The sequence below is a fragment of the Nicotiana tabacum genome, chromosome 17 (genome assembly GCF_000715075.1).
Source record: "Nicotiana tabacum cultivar K326 chromosome 17, ASM71507v2, whole genome shotgun sequence".
Taxonomy (NCBI): domain Eukaryota; kingdom Viridiplantae; phylum Streptophyta; class Magnoliopsida; order Solanales; family Solanaceae; genus Nicotiana; species Nicotiana tabacum.
In genome coordinates, this window is record NC_134096.1 from 94,434,671 (window position 1) to 94,453,277 (window position 18,607).

Sequence of the window (18,607 nt, forward strand, 5' to 3'; positions counted from 1 at the left end):
GCTGGCGGACGTATAATATGCATATGATTCATTTATAATATATGTATATATATATATAATTAATACATAATTTATGTATACAGGCTAAAAAAATAAATATTAAATCTAACCGGTTATTTGTGTAACAATCCCTTAAAAAATTAAATTGACCGTTATTTGGATTAATTTTTTTTTAATTACTACAATTCGAATTTGAAATTTCTTGTTAAGTAAAAAGAATCTCATTTGTTTTATTATGAGGAGTAGAACCCGAGATATTTAATTAAAACGGAAAGAGTTAGATTTAATTATGAGAACTAGAACTCAAAATCTTTAATTAAGAGTGACTAACTTTTATTATTCCATTAAAACGCTTGTGGTGCAAATAAACCGTTGCTCTCAATGGGCACTGCGATATGTCAGAATATCAGCTAAGTTGGTGGCCTGCAGTCAATACATTCATTCACTGACAAAAACTCACCCCCCTCCCCACCTTCCCCCACCCCCCAAAACTCAGTTGCCTCTGCAGCTTACGTGTTACTGGTGAATTTTATACCCACCCCACCCACTCAAAATATTCCACTACTCCATTACCAGAACCTCCAGCCAAGAAACAAAATCTCACACATTTCTTGTTTTAGTGCATCTGCACGTATATATTGGGGTTCTTGTCATATAAAGTTGAAAATTTTCTATTCCATAATTTAGTTTTAGGTGTGTGATAATGCCCTTCCTTACAGGGATTAGTGTCGTTATTTAAGGTGAACCAAAAGGTGTGCTCATATATTTTTGTCACCATTCATTCTATTTAGCAAAAAACAGCTTACCTCCAATTCCCACCAACTTTTTTTTTTTCATCTTTGTTTTTTTCCTCATGGTGTTATGTGTCTGTTCCTTAAATGTTCTTTCCTGTGGGTCGCTCAATTGCTCAGTCCACTCATAAGGCCAAAGCTTTATAATTCTTGGAATTTTGTTGCAATATCTTCAACTAAAGGCAGTGCTGCTCAACCACTAGCCATTTCAAGATTTTGCCTAGTATGAGCTTTTTTTCAAGTTCTTGATTAGCCCAGTAATGGATATTGAGAGTTGGGGTCGTGAAAATCCAATAAAGGTTAGATTTTTGGCAATATTATGTTACCCATGTTTGAAAAAATTGAGCTTTTGAGTCATTTTTGATTATCCAATTTTGTTGCAGAAAGAATCTTGGAGGACAGTTTTAGCCTTAGCTTATCAGAGTTTAGGTGTGGTGTATGGAGATTTGAGCACTTCACCTTTGTATGTATACAAGAGCACATTTGCAGAGGATATTCAACATTCAGAGTCTAATGACGAGATATTTGGAGTTTTATCATTTGTGTTTTGGACATTAACTCTTATTCCATTGCTTAAATATGTGTTCATAGTATTAAGAGCTGATGATAATGGTGAAGGTGGGACTTTTGCCTTGTATTCCTTATTGTGCCGTCATGCCCGTGTCAGTACTTTGCCTAATGGCCAATTGGCTGATGAGGATTTATATGAGTACAAGAATGATAGAAATTTGTCAGCTGATAGGATTGGAATGAGCTTGAAATCAACTCTTGAGAAACACAGATTTTTGAAGAAAATTTTGCTCATTTTAGCTTTGATTGGGACTTGTATGGTTATTGGTGATGGAGTCCTTACCCCTGCAATCTCAGGTATTTTCTACGCGGAGCATATATGTAAAAATTACTGAAGTTTCAATATATATCAAGTTCTGAATCCGTGTTATAAAGTTTGAACTCGTTGAATTTAGTTTCTGAATCCGCCTTTGTGTATGATCCGTGTTAGACTTAGTTTATCTGCCAGATTGGAGATGTTGTGATACTGATAAATTAATCCTTTCCAATTTATTTAATTTATGATGCATTGAATCTGCAGTGTTCTCTGCTGTCTCTGGACTTGAACTTTCAATGGCAAAGCATCATCACCAATGTGAGTCCAAATCTTTTTGGCAGATTTATTGTTCCCATATGGCCCCCCTCCCTTGCCCGTACCACTTTGTTTAAGAAGATGAGGAATCAAAAGTTATATCTATTTTATTTTACAGCTTTATTCCATTATGTTAATAGATTTTCATCCTTGTTATGCCAAAGAATAATAATAGATGATATTCTGATACTCTAGCTGGCTGATGAACGAAAAGAAACAGTGAGCGTTTATGGCCGAGGCGAGAAGATAATAATTTGAAATAGTTTCATAATGAACTGTTGGGGTAGATAGAGATCAGTTCCTTATGGCTGCTCTCAAGTGATTATCTTTAGTTTTTCTTGATTCCTCTATCTTATATATTTTGATTTATGCTTAGTTTATTCAGATGTATTTGGGCTAGATGTAACAAGACTTGGGTATTTATTTAATATAATAAGTTGGTTCACTTTTCTGGAAACTTTTTCTAATGGTCATGCAATTTGTGACATGGAAAGGTTACCAATATCTGATGAAGATGCATTATTGTGGGTCCCTTAATACTAAATTAAGACAAAATGTATATGGTAATCAAAGTCATATCAACATCAATAAAGAAATAAAGTTAGGTGCTTTCCCCATTGTGATAGACCACATTGATGTTATCCTAATTTTTAAAGTGAGGTTTCAACTTGAGAAACATAGTTGTTTTTATTTCATAAAGCAGAGGATGGTGGATAATGTTTTAACTTACTGGAAATTATGTAATGGTATATTTAGTTGGGTAAACCACTACTATTAGCTATAAAATGTCGTAGTCTGATTAAAATGTTTATTCTGTTGAAATAGAAAGGAAGAAAATATAGCACTAGTATGAATGTCTCTTGGAGCTCCTTAAAGACAAGTGCCCTCTCTGTTTGTTCTTGTATCACGAAGCATATCTGAGATATAATATATAATGTGAGAAAATAAGAAAATATATTGCGAGAATGCCTTAGACAAGTTTTCTTACACCTGTGAGCTTTTATAGATAGTTTATCCAATATCCATAATACTTTCTTCTGGTCCGGACAATTTATCTAATCTAACATTCTGACATTCCAACACAGGAAAAGATTTATTGATAAAGCTACAATTGTGGATTATGATTATGACAAGGTCCTCTAGAAAATATTCTACCTAAATGATGGAGTACATCCCTTTGGTAGCATAATGTTAACCAATCTATGGAATTGTTTGGGAAATAGGCTAAGAAATCTTACTATTCATATAAATATTGCCTACGGCTCGTAACTTGAAAGCTTCATACTCTAAGATGAACTCATACTCGTAATTTATTGATTTTCAGTCAAAATTACTAGAATAATTTCGTTCCAATTGTAAGGATGAATTTCCAACTTTGTGTCATAGTATATCCTTCTGTTGTTACTTATATTCCTCAATGATAGTTAGATGGTTTATAGAAAATCAATAGTCCACGAGCGAACCAAAGGAGAAAGTCTGCTGTTTCCTTGCCTTTAATAATTTACTTGCGAAATGAACAGCAGGTAGTCGTCTGTAATATCTGAAAAATTGTCATGTTTTCTTACCTAGTACGGAGTTGCCATGATTTCTCTGGTTAGCTTTTGAAATTATGAGAGTCAGAAGCTAACTTATTTTGTTTCTATAATTGATGAATTCTAGGGTTGTCTGGTAAAATGATGTCATTCATTAATATTGTCTTCTAAATCATGTTAACAGTATAGTTCACAAAAATCTTCTTGTTGAAAATAAAGAAGCAACAACCATGGAACTAATGAATTTTGTGTTGAAATGCTTCTTTACCCGGCAGATGTAGAAGTTCCAGTTGCTTGTGTGATACTCGTGTTCTTATTTTTTCTCCAACACTATGGGACGCATCGAATAGGATTTCTATTTGCACCGATTGTGATTACGTGGCTTTTGTGCATTAGTGCAATTGGGTTATACAACATCTTCCTCTGGAACCCTCATGTTTACCAAGCATTATCTCCTTACTACATGTACAAATTCTTGAAGAAGACCCAAAGAGGAGGATGGATGTCCCTCGGTGGGATTTTATTATGTATAACAGGTACGTCATTCATTGATGTGAAACTTTTTCTCTTGATGTTTTTGGTGGGAATTTGAATTTATACTCTCTTTGCTTGTCCATCTTTCAGGTTCAGAAGCTATGTTTGCTGATCTTGGACACTTTTCGCAGCTGTCTATTCAGGTAATTAACTCAAATAATTTTGTTATGCAAGTCTTGAAGCTTATTATTGTAGACTGTTCAATCAAGCATGGAACTGGTATTTACTAGGTTAAATGAAAAAAATGAATTAGCTTTCAGCTGTGACTTAAAGTTACTACTTTGGATTATTCTAACCCATCTTTCATATTACTCCTGTCCTTATATGTTTGGCACTCTTTCCCTTTTGTCCGTGTCGGAAAGATTGGCACTGAATGGTTTTGTATCAGTTTCGTGAACTTGTGTTCTGCGATGAGGAGCAGTGATAGACAAACTGGTGCACAACATTAATTTATTGCAAGGTGATTGAGGAATTAACGAAACTTGAATAGAGGTACACTAGGTAGTCATACCTGCAAGTGCCTGTTTTCCTAATCTATTCTGATCGCTTCAAGTTTTCCAAAATTTCCTTGGACTGACTCTCTCATATTCTAAAGTCTTTCCAGGTTTATTTTCTTGAAATTGATTGGTCAAATCTAGTAATCTTAGCTTAGTAAGTTGCCTCAGCCTGCTTAAAAGCAGTATCCTGAGATGAACTATTTTCAACTTTGCTTCATAAGAGTGCTGTCGAATGTGTACCGCACATTTTGTAGGATACTGAGCTAATGTGTGTTGGAGTGTTTATTGTCAAACTGAGATTATCTGTAGATGTTTTGTTCAATGTGAATAAAGTTCCTTGTAGAGGTACCGAGTTAAAATGCTTTACGTTGGCAACTGCAAATTCAACGAAAGTCCTAATAAGAGCTGCTTCTCTGCAGATAGCTTTTACGTTTGTTGTCTACCCGTCATTAATTCTTGCTTATATGGGACAAGCTGCGTATCTTTCCAAGCATCATGTTATCCAAGGTGATTACCACATTGGGTTCTATGTATCAGTGCCTGGTAAGTACTTTGCTCCTCTCTTCGCTACATTCTCTCTCTTTTTTCTCTTAGTGCATTTGAAACTTGCAGCATGTATATAGTTTTAAAATTTCTACAATTCGTATGTTCATCATTGTCCCAGAAAAACTACGGTATCCTGTTCTGGCTATTGCGATACTTGCTGCAGTGGTTGGAAGCCAGGCCATCATCACTGGGACGTTTTCCATAATCAAGCAATGCTCTGCTTTAGGTTGCTTCCCAAGGGTCAAAATAGTACATACATCGTCTAAAATCCATGGCCAGATTTACATTCCAGAGATAAACTGGACGTTGATGTTGCTATGCTTGGCAGTTACTATTGGCTTCCGTGACACGAAACACATAAGCAATGCATCAGGTATCATTAACAACCAAATAATATGCATTGTCCATGGAGTCACTAAAGGATTCGAGTCTGTTATATAAACGCCTGATTAAGTGTCACGTTTTTATTATTTATTCCTCCCTTTCTTTTCTGATCGGAACAGAACTCTCTTTTAACACATCGGTGGATAGAATAGAAAATTCTTTTGTCCTGATATTTTCTGATTTAAAATTGATCGTGTTAGTTTATTACAATAATAGAACCTCTTGATTAGTTATACTTCACTATAATAGGGAAAAATGCAAGGATAAGTTGCAAGCCACATAATGTAAAAGAACGGCCTTCCAAATGTGCACGTGTTATTTCAGATAGTGAGAGGAAGTTAATTAACTCTCAACCTCGTAGAGAATATTATAGACAGACGACAGCAATGTTAGCTAAGTGTCTGCAATGCTTACATGGAATTAGATAATAGATATGCTGTTTTACTTTTTTCATTTAAAGCCTTTTCTTGAATGCTTCTGTATTGCTAAGCTTAGAAGAATGTTAGGCATGCTTGTATCAAGGTCTCAGTGTGACATTCAACTTTAGGTGTACCAACATAAATATTCACCAGATAATCACAACTTGCAGTTATCATTTTGTGCATCAGGCAATTGAAAAGTTTTAAAAGTAAACTGAATTTATTGAAATTCCCTCGATCTTAGCCAAAAGGCTGAGAAAGTTAGGACTAAATTTGGTTTGAAATCACTACACGTATTTGTTACCGTGCAAGCTTTTCTCTTGCAGGTCTGGCAGTTATAACTGTTATGCTGGTCACTACGTGCTTTATGTCTTTGGTCATTGTCCTGTGCTGGCACAAAAACGTGTTACTCGCCATTTGCTTTATATTCTTCTTTGGTTCCATTGAAGCCCTCTACTTTTCAGCTTCCCTAATCAAGTTCCTCGAAGGGGCCTGGGTACCAATCGTTCTCTCTTTGATATTTCTAGTTGTCATGTATAGTTGGCATTACGGCACCCTGAAAAAGTACGAGTTTGATGTTGAAAACAAAATTCCCATCAACTGGCTGCTCACCTTGAGTCCCAACCTGGGTATTACACGGGTCCGTGGCATTGGCCTCATCCACACCGAGCTTGTTTCAGGAATTCCAGCTATTTTCTCACATTTTGTCACCAACCTACCTGCTTTCCACCAGGTTCTTGTTTTCCTTTGCATCAAGTCCGTCCCAGTACCTCACGTGAGACCTGAAGAAAGGTTCTTGGTGGGAAGAATTGGACCCAAAGAGTACCGCGTCTACAGATGTATAGCACGATATGGTTATCGAGACATTCACATGGACGACGTAGAGTTTGAAAAGGATCTAGTTTGTAGCATAGCTGAATTCATCCGCTCAGAGGGACCAGCACAGAGTTTTGAAACTGTTGAAGGTATAGACGACAACGAAAAACTGACAGTTATTGGAACAACTTCAACACATGTTGATGGAGTAACAATGTGCGAGGATGTAGACACTAAAGATACAGAAATGATCGAGATCAGTTCACCAGAAGTGCCAAGAAAGAGAGTGAGATTTCTGGTGCCAGAGAGTCCACAAATGGATTTAAGCGTTCGAGCAGAGTTGCAAGAACTGATGGAAGCGCGGGAAGCAGGCATGGCGTTTATACTTGGACATTGTTATGTAAGAGCTAAAAGGGGTTCAAGTTTGATAAAAAAACTGGTGGTTGACATAGGATATGACTTTTTGAGAAGGAATTGTCGCGGGCCAACCTATGCATTGAGCTTCCCTCGTGCTTCAACTTTGGAGGTTGGAATGATTTACCATGTATAATTTGTGCTTTCCGTTTCTATTTAAAGGATAGAACTGTAGTATATGCTTTTTTTCTTCTTCTTACTTTTGTATTTCAAATGTGAAAGCTGTAAATGTTGTGCTGGTACATGAATTTTGCTTTGTACAATGCAATACCACGAAACAAAATACTGAGCTTAGAGGCATGTATTGAATAAAGGGCTGAAAATATGAGTTTAACAAGTTGCGTACTGTCTTGCTATATACAGGTATATACATCTACTATGTGAAAGACGATCACTTTTCGCGTTGTGCTGTAAAACATGTATACGCTAGTGAAGGAGACTTACGAGGGTTAGATTGTCTAATGGACCAGCTTATTAGCTAGCCAAACTGCTATTTTTTCCAACACATTAGATATAAATTATATACACTGGTTTAACTTATGATAGCACATTAGTTATTATTTTTACCATGTTACCAACTAATGTTTTCTTAAGGATTTATATGTTACCTTTTTTACCTTATGATTGTGTTGATAATTTTCATATTATTAGTTCATAAAACTTAAAGTCTTATGTAATTATGCTGTAACATGTAGAACTTTTGGATAAACGTGAATCTTTTAGTTGAGTAGAAAGGACGCATTGCATCTTGGAACATCAAACTCAGCGTTAAGAAATGGCAAAAAATTGAGTCGACATGCCAAGATTGCTTATTCTTTCTTGACAAAACGTGATGATTACGAAAAAGGACAACTATACCATCTTTCTTTTAGTCTCAAATTACCGAACCCCAATGGGATTACATCTTTTTTACAGTCTTCTCAATGACAATTAGAGAAACAAAACTAAAAGAGAAAAAGGAAAAGGAAAAGGAAGAAAAACTAAGAGAAGAATAACAAGCATTATTCTTGAGATTGATTTTGCGGTTTGGTTGTTACAATAAGACTAGTCTAGTTAGTTAAAAACTCTACGTGTATAATTGCACCTTCTTTTTATTCTTTCCCTGCTACTATTTACCAATTGAGTTTAATTTTTTTACCCGAAAAAGTTTTAAAATCTATTAGAACACTTGAAAGATAATTATAAATACTTATTTATAATAAGTTAAAGCACTAACTTGAAAAACAAGATGTATAATTAAAATGCACTTAGTATATAGGCTAATGATCAAGGAAGTAAATGAAAAATCACGAGGTTTTCCGTTTAAATTTCAGTATTTATCTTATCTATCTAAGTTATGGTAGATAAATTTAATTGCTGCAACTCACCTAGCAGATATCAAGTAAAATTAGTGATTAGTGAGTGCGCAGATAGAAACACATTGTTAACATAGTAATTCTTCCACTTGTGTATATATAAGTGAAATCTTAAAAATGAAAAAAAGTAAAGAAACAGAGTAACCGGCTTAGCAGAGGCACGCATGAGTTGTGATTCATCGGTTCTCTGACATATGTTGCTGTTGTTTGTCTAGGGAAGATAACTTTCTAGACGAAAATGTCAGCATTAACCTTATCAATCTCGATTACAGTACCTGACTAACCAAGGGTATTTCAGACAATTCATCTCCTTGTCAGTCATGCGCCCACCTGCCACCCCATCTTAACTCAGTAATTTCACTGTGGCCCTGCAATCCACTCTATTTACTGTTTTATTAAAGAAAAATTAACAAGGAAAAGTAGAAGCATTTGATTCCTCTCTTTCTTTTAACCCAATTTTTGTATAGAGTTAACTTCAAGTTTTTAGCTTCCATAATATAATACTCTCTGTTTCACTGTATATATGTCTGCTCTGTCCTTTCACTAAAGTAAAAAGTTTTATATGCTGATTACCATGTATAAAGTCTTGGGAGACATTGTTTGTGAGCTTTTTGTCTACCAGTGTTTTTGCCTATAATTAAAATGTTCATGTTATTTCAACTTAACTGATCATTTCAAGAACCATGAGAAGGAATTTTGTCATCTTATTTCTCATTGTCTTTCTTCTACTTCTTGAATTTTCATCAGCCTCAGCCACCCCTGCTGCAAGTTAGTGCATGTTTCATTTGCTTAACTCAATGACCCCTTAATCTCAAATCTTTGTTTTGTTTAATAAAGTTCCAGTCTTTTTCATTTATATGCAGAGATTGTTGGTGGGGTTGTCACAAATGTTGCGTCTGTATTATTTAAGTGGTTGTGGTCGCTAAAATCGCCGGCAAAAGCAGGTACGTTTTGGTATGTTTTTTTCTTTTCAATTGTTAGTGAATTGTGCTTTTTGATTGTTTGTGGAAATGATGCGGTTTGTTTGATTAATCAGCTGTTTCCAGCCGTGCGATGATAAAGTTTGAAAGTGGATACATTGTTGAAACTGTGTTTGATGGAAGCAAGCTGGGAATTGAACCTTACTCAGTAGAAGTTTCTTCAACTGGAGAGGTTCTCATTTTGGACTCTGAGAATAGTAATATTTACAGGGTTTCAACACCATTGTCTCGATGTAAGTGGCTAATTAGAGCGTTTCATTTGGTTCTGCACTTCTATAATTATTCATTGAGGATCTCTTCTACTAGTTAGTTTAGTGAGTGTAATTCAAACAGTAAAGAAACTTGTTTAACAAAAGACTCTTGTTTTACTTCCCTAATTCTGAAGCTTAAGTTAAAGAAAGAAGGGCTTAATATTTTTTTTCATGGTCCAAACACGTTGAAATTCTTTTTGATAAGGATGACACTTGAACAAGACCTCTGTTTTCTCTCTCGGATACTATGTTGAAGTATGTGACTATCTTATCTATAAAAGCTTAAGGTGTCAGAGAGAGCATACGCTTAATTATGTCTTCATTACTGGGATATACAAAAATCACTGCCTTTTTTGTTCATGGTGGTTGTGATAACACATTCAAGGACTTAATCCAGAGAGCTAATATTCCTCTCTCTCAATCGTTTTCAAAATATTCTATTATTTTAAATGTTTCATTAACAAGCTCTCTGCGAATCTGAATTTTTATTACAATGAACTTTTATGTTTGGGTTTCATATTTGCTTTTGTTTAAATGAAGACTATACTTTTGGAGGTTCGGAATATCTTTTATTAAGTATAGTTAACTTGAATCTAGAAGCATTCCATCTTTTTTCTAGATTTGTTAGCTTCTGCTTTTCTTTAGGGACCAAGTTCCTTGAGTGAGTGCTAGGCTAACTTCTCTGCTTTATTCTTTTCTGGGACTGATTGAAACAACCATTTTTATGGGGTCCTCCATCTTTTTCTAATCCAAGATAAAAAGTGGTGTCTCTTGTGGGGAAAGAATTTAGGCATGCCTCTATACTAATTCATTACCTGCCAATCACTTTAGCCTTTTCTTTCAGCAGGAACTTAGACTGCTTGAGTTCAAGATATTATGGAATAGTCAATTCCCTAAGACATTACAAACATTGAATCATCCTGATTCCTGGGTGGCCCTGTAATGAGAATTACAATATATCTTCATATGCTTTTAGCACAAAAGTTGTAAAGTACAGAGGCGGAGTCGGGATTTGAAGTTTATGGGTTATGAACTTATCATCAAACTCATAACTCGTTTTAGTTACTGGGTTCATAATTAAATATTATTACATATTTAATGAATTTTCTACTACAAATACAGGATTTAAGCAAAAGCTACTAGGTTCGAACCTGTAGCTAATATTGTAGCTCCGCCCTGGTAAAGCATGGTACTACTTCTATTGAACCAATAACTTTCGACGCGGAGTAGAAATTTATGTGTAAAAATTCATTAAAATTGCAAAAATAATAGATTTGAATCCATAACTTCAAAAATATAATGAATTCAATGTTAAAATCTTAAAAGTTGAACCCATAGAATTTAAATCTTGGATAAGCCTCTGATGGTCTCTACTGTTTGAACTCTTACATTGTGTTTTGGTATGGTAGAAGTCATTTCCTCGAGGAAAATATTTTCTTGAAAAATCATTTCCGTCATACAAACACACCTCTAAGTTGCCTTCATTTTCTCTTGTGACCAACTCCTTCACTTGCTTCCATAATTTCTCTTGTGATCCTTTTCTTTTATCCAATTAAAATGAGCTAACTTTCAATTTGTTGGGGGCAAGAGTGGTATGTTTCATCACTGTCACTTGTAAAATTCTATTATGCTCTATAGTCCAGCTTTACTCACTTTTCATTTCCTTCCTTTGGATAAATGGGATGTGTATTTTACATGCAGACATGCACTTCTAATGAATGCTGTAATGTTATTCTTTAAATCAAATTTGACTTGTTGATTGAGTGGATGATTGAACTATAGATAGCCGTCCAAAATTGGTTGCCGGATCTCCTGAAGGATACTCGGGACATGTGGATGGGAGGTTACGAGAAGCAAGGATGGACCGTCCTAAAGGACTTACAATGGATGATCAAGGAAATATATATGTTGCAGATACCATAAATATGGCAATCCGAAAAATCAGTGATGCTGGTAAAATTTTGGATTTCTGTCCCGCCTTTGTCTTAATTGATGCTCTCTGCTCTTAAGGACTTACATGCACGTGATTGTAGTAAAATTGCACAGTAAAACTAGTTCGATAAGAGAAAATTAATGAATTCAGTCGAGTAATGTGCATAACTCAAGCATATTTTTCTGTATAGCAGGAGTTGTAACTATTGCTGGAGGGAAGTCGGCCCGAGGTGGAGGTCATATTGACGGGCCAAGTGAAGATGCAAAGTTTTCCGACGACTTTGATGTGGTTTATGTTGGAAGTAGCTGTTCACTTTTAGTTATAGACAGAGGAAACAGGGCAATTAGAGAAATTCATCTCAATGATGATGACTGTTCACACAACCAGTTTGACGACAACAATCTCCATCTTGGTAAAATTCCAAACTTTCTAATTCTTTCCAGTTATCAATTAATTCACCACTAATTACAAAAAAAAGTTCAGAAGAAAGTATATTTTCATCCTTGCAGGTTTGGCACTGCTTCTGCTGGATTTTTCGGTTACATGCTGGCTTTATTACAACGTAGAATTGGAGCGCTTTTTTCGTCGAACAGTGTATGCAATTAATGACCTTGATAATCCCTTTCTTGGTTCTTCCCCTGAGTATCAGATCTGTATTATTCCATAGAAACTGGGACAAAATGGAGGGATAAAACAAAGGCAGGAAGATGGATATCTTAGGAATCCAAGAAATTTTCGTTTTCTATGTGAAGGTCAAACTCACTATGCATATAGATAAACAGAATGGATGAATTAGTGCAGAACATCATGCATTTCCTTTTTGATTGGCACAACAATATATTTATGCATTTCCTTTTTGATTGGCAGAAAGATCAACGGACTCCTGTTAGGGGCACGCAGCATGCACCGTATCAGCGAAATATGAAGCCAGTGAGGCCTCCTTTAATTCCGCCAGAAGATGAATACGATAAACCAGAGGAAAACCTGTTTCTATCACTGGGAAGGCTTGTCCTGAACACAGGTTCAACTGTGGGTGAACTATTCGGAGGAATGTTCTCAGGTTTTAGAAAGAAGCCTTACCCCCATCATGTCCAGCAGCATTACCATTACCCTCACAAACAATCAAGTGCATGGCCAATGCAGGAAAGCTACGTAATTCGAGATGAAGACGAGGCCCCGTCCCTAGACACGAGAGATCCTACACCCCGTAAAACCTATCCATTAATGAACAAAGAGCCAGAGAAAGCACGACATATGAGACAAAGTCAATCCCATTATGGTGGATGGAATGGGAATGCACATGGGCACGGCAATTTTCAGCAACATCAACATCAACAACAGTTTCTGCCACAAGTATATCAGCATCACGAGAAGCACCAGTCGTCTAGTCCTCAAACATACTACGAGCAAAGCTGTGAACCAAACGAGATTGTGTTTGGAGCAGTTCAAGAACAGGATGGACGACGTGAAACAATGGTGATAAAGGCCGTTGATTATGGGGATCCTGCTTATAATAATCACAACATCCGATCCAGGTACAACTACAGCACGGGTTACTCGTGCGGATATTGAATAAAATTATAGAATGCAAATGGAAATAGCTAGACTATAGAGTAGGCATCAAGTTGGACTCTCTCTGGATTTCACTTTCTTGTAGTATCTTTCACGGGGAATGAATATGATAATAGAAAGTAGCATAACAGAAGTGAGATGAATGTTCTGGGAAGGGAACCTTGGAGCAACGATACAGTTGTTTCCGTGTGACCGGATTCGAGCTATGGAAGCAACCACTAATGCTTGCATTAGGGTAGATTGTCTACATCACAACCCTTAGGGTGCGGCCCTTTCCCGAACCCTACGTGAACGCTGGGATGACTTGTGCACCGGGCTGCCCATTTTATCATTTATCATGCTCTTATAGTGAATCTTTTTTTCATGCATCTATCTCATTGGAAATATATTTTTTCTTCTAGTAGCAAAATTTACTTAGATGGGGTGAGAATGGGACCAATTTTACAATTTTACATTTGGTAGCATGGCTGAAACGTTTGCAAAAGTTATAGGATGTGGAAGTTCGGTTTTAAGGAATGATTCCATTGGGTTTATAAGCAAGGTAGCTCGCGGTAGAAACTATTTACATATAAAAACTGTATAATTTTTGTATATAATATATAATATATATATATATATATATAATATATAATATATATAATATATAATATATATATATATATATATATATATATATATATATATATATATATATTTATTTTTTTATTTTTATTTTTATTTTTTTTTTTAGAGTGACTATACAATGTCAATTACTCGCAAGATAAGTCCAAATATGCTTAAAATTATTTAGCACTTTGGCAATTAAGTGCCATGAGTTAATATTTTTTGAGCTTCTACTTTGAAGTAATTGTTTTACATTAAATGTGAAATTACTAGAAGGATGATAAATAACTAGAAAAACTCTGTTTGAATTTTAATCAAATAGGAAACTATCTCATGTCTTAGCTAGGCACAAGAAATTATTTGTTTAACTACGTTTTGCCGTGCAATTTCGGATTCTGTTTCCAATGAAGAATACCACACATGCTCACCACTAATTATTCCCAGCTTAATAGAAACATCTATGACCAAACCAATAATCAATTGATTGACGTGCAAGGTTCAACGAGTGAGTTGGTCAAAAAAGACTGGTATATCAGTCACTATATTCTCATTTTTTTAATAAAATAAATTTAAAGTAAAATGAAATGACAAGAAACTTGAGATATTAGGGGTCGTTTGGTTACAGGTATTAAGTGGGATATACCAGTATAAAAATTGGGGTTAAATTTATTTCATGTTTGGTTACTGGTAGTAAATAATCCTGGTATAATTTTATACCAAATATTAGTATAAACTTATCCCACATTGGAGGTGGAATAACAATACCAGGATTATAATTCCTTGGATAAAGATTTCGTTAAGACATAATTACCTCTCCAAAACCCCTTTTCACTGCATCAGTACATACGATACAACCGAAATAGATATTAGCCGCAGTTTATACTTTCTTTTTGCTGGAGTTTTGCACAGTTCTTGTATTTATTTGCATTGTATTTGAATAATTTTTGCACAATTCCTGCACTTTTCTGCATTATTTCTGCACAGTTTCTGCATAATTCCCGCATTTTTCTGCAATGTTTCTACATTATTTCTGCATTGATTCTTGTCACGACCCAAAACCAACCGTCGTGATGACGCCTATCGTAGAACTAGGCAAGCCAATTACTCAACTATTCCAACATAACCAAAAGCTTTGAAAAAAAAATACGGAAGCAGTTAATATTTAAGGAAAACCTTTGAAAACAGAAATAAATACGCAACCCAATACAATCTCTCCCAAAACCGTGGTGTCACCGAGTACATGTGCATCTACAACGGAAGATAGTCTAATACAATGTCTAAAGAGTAAAAACTGAAATTCAAGTAAAGATAACGAAGGAAGGTCAAGGTCTGCGAACGTCATGCAACTACCTCGATAGTCTCCCGAGATCCTGACTCCACACTCAGCAGCTGCCGTGACCGGAAGCACCTGGATCTGCACACGAGGTGCAGGGTGTAGCGTGAGTACAACCAACTCAATAAGTAACAAATCCAAACTTTGGACTGAAAGTAGTGACGAACTCAACCGACACAGTTCAATATAGAAGAAACAGTGCAGAAACGTAGGCATGCTTTCAAGTTCAGCAGATAAACTCAAAACAGTAAAATAGATCAAATCTGAATGATAAGAAGAATATAACTTCTCTACTCTTACATGCCAATGCACATGCTGTATGTGATGCACCATGCTGACAGCCTCATGTGCTCACACTCTCAATTGCTCAATCGCTTAGTACTGTATATGGCCAATCCAACCTGTGGGGAAGATCCATCCCCAGGTAAATAATGCTTCGGACAAGATCCATGTCCAGGGAAGATCCATCCCTTAATATAATCAACCACGCTCACTGAGGGTGTACAGACTTCGGAGGGGCTCCTTCAGGGGCTCCTTCAGCCCAAGCGCTATCATCAGTATAACCGCTGCGGCGTGCAGCCCGATCCCATAAATGTCACTCATAGTCAGGCCCTCGGCCTCGCTCAGTCATCAATCTCTCCAGTCTCTCTCACGGGCTCACCGTGTCAATGAAACTAGCCCGAAAATAATGATATGATGCATCAATAAATAACAACAGAGACTAAGATATGATGTGAAATGAATGAATATGATTGAGTACGAAATATCAATAAAATCAGTAAGATAACAACAAGAAACAACCACTATGGGTCCTAACAGTACCAGCATATAGCCTAGACATGATCTCTAACTATGTTTAACAACTTAATTACTTTATCACATGATGAAAATACGGACATCAACAAGATAAGTCCACTATATAGTGCCATGGAATCAACCAGGCCACAATTCTCATGGTGCATGCCCGCACGCCCGTCACTTGGCATGTGCGTCACCTCAACACCAATCACATAATACATATTTTGGGATTTCGAACCCTTAGAGCCAAGTTTAGAAGTATTACTTACCTCAATCCGAGCAAATCCCTACTCCAATACGCCTTTGCCTCACAAATCGGTCTTCAAATGACCCGAATCTAGCCACAAACAGTACAATACAATCAACACAGGCTAAAGGAATAAATTCCACAAGAAATTGCTAAGTTATAACTCAAAAATCCGAAATTGGTTCAAAATCGCCCCTGGGTCCACGTCTCGGAATCCAACAAAACTCACAAAATCCGAAAGCCCATTCAACCACGAGTCCAACTATACAATTTTTTATCAAAATCCAACACCCAATCGTCACCCAAATCCCCTAAATCAACTCTCCAAATCCCTAGCCTCAAACTCCTAAATTACACCTAAAAAACACCCAAACTAGGTGGAAAACCAATGCGGATACAAGATTATTGATTAAAAATAAGCAAAAAGGGACTTACCTCAAGAATCCCCTCGAAAACCCTCCCAAAAATTGCCCTAGTCCGAGCTCAAAATGTTTGAAAATGAAGAAAATTGCGAACCCTTATGTTTTTAATTCTGCCCAGCTAAACCGCTTTTGCGGTTTACTTGACCGCATCTGCGGCCTTTCACGCTTTTGTGGTGCCCAGTCCGCTTATACGGATACGCTTCTGCAACGGGCCGTCCGCTTCTACGAAGCTGCCTCACCAAGCGCCCATGCGCTTCTGCGATCCCATACCCGCATCTGCGGACACGCAGGTGAGGAAACGACCTCGCACCTGCGAGCTCTGCCAGCTTTCTTCTTGACCGCTTCTGCGGTCCCTTTCTCGCTTCTGCGAGCTCACATCTGCGGTTCCCAATCCGCAGGTGCGATTACACTAGCAGTTGCAAATCTTCAGCAACTCTTCAACATCAAATCTCGTTATGAAAATCATCTGAAATCAACCCGAGGCCCCCGGGACCTCAACCAAACATACAAACAAGTTTTAAAACATCATACGAACTTAATCGAAACCTCAAATCTCCTCAAACAACATCAAAAATACGAATCGCACATGGATTCAAGCCTAATGAACTTTGAATTTTCAAATTTCTACAACCGGCACCTAAACCTATCAAATCACGTCCGATTGACCCCAATTTTTGCACACAAGTCACAAATGACACCACAGACATACTCCAACTTCCGAAATCGGAATCCGACCCCGATATCAAAAAGTCCACTCCCGGTCAAACTTTTCAAAAATTCAACTTTCGCCATTTCAAGCCTAATTCAACTATAGACATTCAAATCACAATCCGGATACGCTCCTAAGTCCAAAATCACCTAAAGGAGCTAACGGAATCACCAAAATGCAAATTCGGGTCGTTTACACATAAGTCAACATCCGGTCAACTTTTTCAACTTAAGCTTTCTATTATGAGACTAAGTGTCTCAATTCATTCCGAAATCTCTCCGGACCCGAACCAACTAACCCGATAAGTCATATAACACCTATACAACACAAAAGGAGCAGTAAATGGGGGAACATGGCTACAACTCTCAAAACGACCTGCCGGGTCATTACATATTCCCCATCTTAAATAAACGTTCGTCCTCGAATGGATCTAGAAACATACTTGGAGTCTCAAATAGGCGTGGATATCTACTCTGCATCTCTCGCTCGGTATCCCAAGTAGCCTCCTCAATGGGCTGACCTCTCCACTGCACCTTCACTGAAGCTATATCCTTTAACCTCAACTTCTGAACCTGCCAATCCAAAATGGCCATCGGCTCCACATCGTAAGTCAAATCACCATCCAACTGAACCGTTCTGAAATCCAAAACATGAGACAGATCGCCAATTTACTTCCGGAGCATAGAAACATGAAATACTGGATGCACACCCGACAAACTAGGTGGTAAGGCAAGCTCGTAAGCCACTTCCCCCAATCCTCCAAAGCACCTCAAACGGCCTAATGTACCGAGGGCTCAACTTCCCCTTCTTTCCGAACCTTATAACACCCTTCGTGGGTGAAACCTTCAGTAAGACCTTCTCCCCAACCATGTAAGCAATATCACGGACCTTTCTTTCGGCATAACTCTTATGTCTGGACTGCACCGTACGAAGCCGCTCCTGAATCAATTTAACCTTGTCCAATGCATCTTAAACCAAGTCAGTACCCAATATCCTAGCCTCCCCTGGCTCGAACCAACCCACTGGAGATCTACACCGTCTCCCATACAAAGCCTTATACTGAGCCATCTAAATGCTCGATTGGTAGCTGTTGTTGTAGGCAAACTCCGTGAGTGGCAGAAACTGATCCCAAGAACCCCCAAAATCAACGACACACGCGCGTAACATGTCCTCCAATATCTAAATAGTGCGCTCGGTCTGTCCGTCCGTCTGAGGGTGAAATGTTGTGCTCAACTCAACCTGGGTGCCCAACTCTCGCTGTACTGCTCTCTAGAACTGTGATGTAAACTGCATGCCTCGATATGAAATGATGGACACTGGCACACCGTAA

General features: G+C 37.2%; 1 protein-coding gene and 1 pseudogene across 1 annotated transcript; both read left to right on the plus strand.

The window, feature by feature from the left end:
* The first annotated feature begins 662 nt into the window (after positions 1–662).
* LOC107766857 (potassium transporter 8-like) lies at positions 663–7,406 on the plus strand. Its single transcript, NM_001349001.1, is given in 8 exon segments — positions 663–1,090; positions 1,175–1,658; positions 1,882–1,935; positions 3,740–4,000; positions 4,089–4,141; positions 4,915–5,038; positions 5,160–5,414; positions 6,171–7,406. Coding segments are annotated over 8 exon segments (2,310 nt in total). The 5' UTR covers positions 663–1,051; the 3' UTR covers positions 7,211–7,406.
* A 1,574-nt stretch (positions 7,407–8,980) lies between these two features.
* LOC107766859 (uncharacterized) lies at positions 8,981–13,314 on the plus strand (annotated as a pseudogene).
* Positions 13,315–18,607: the final 5,293 nt, after the last annotated feature.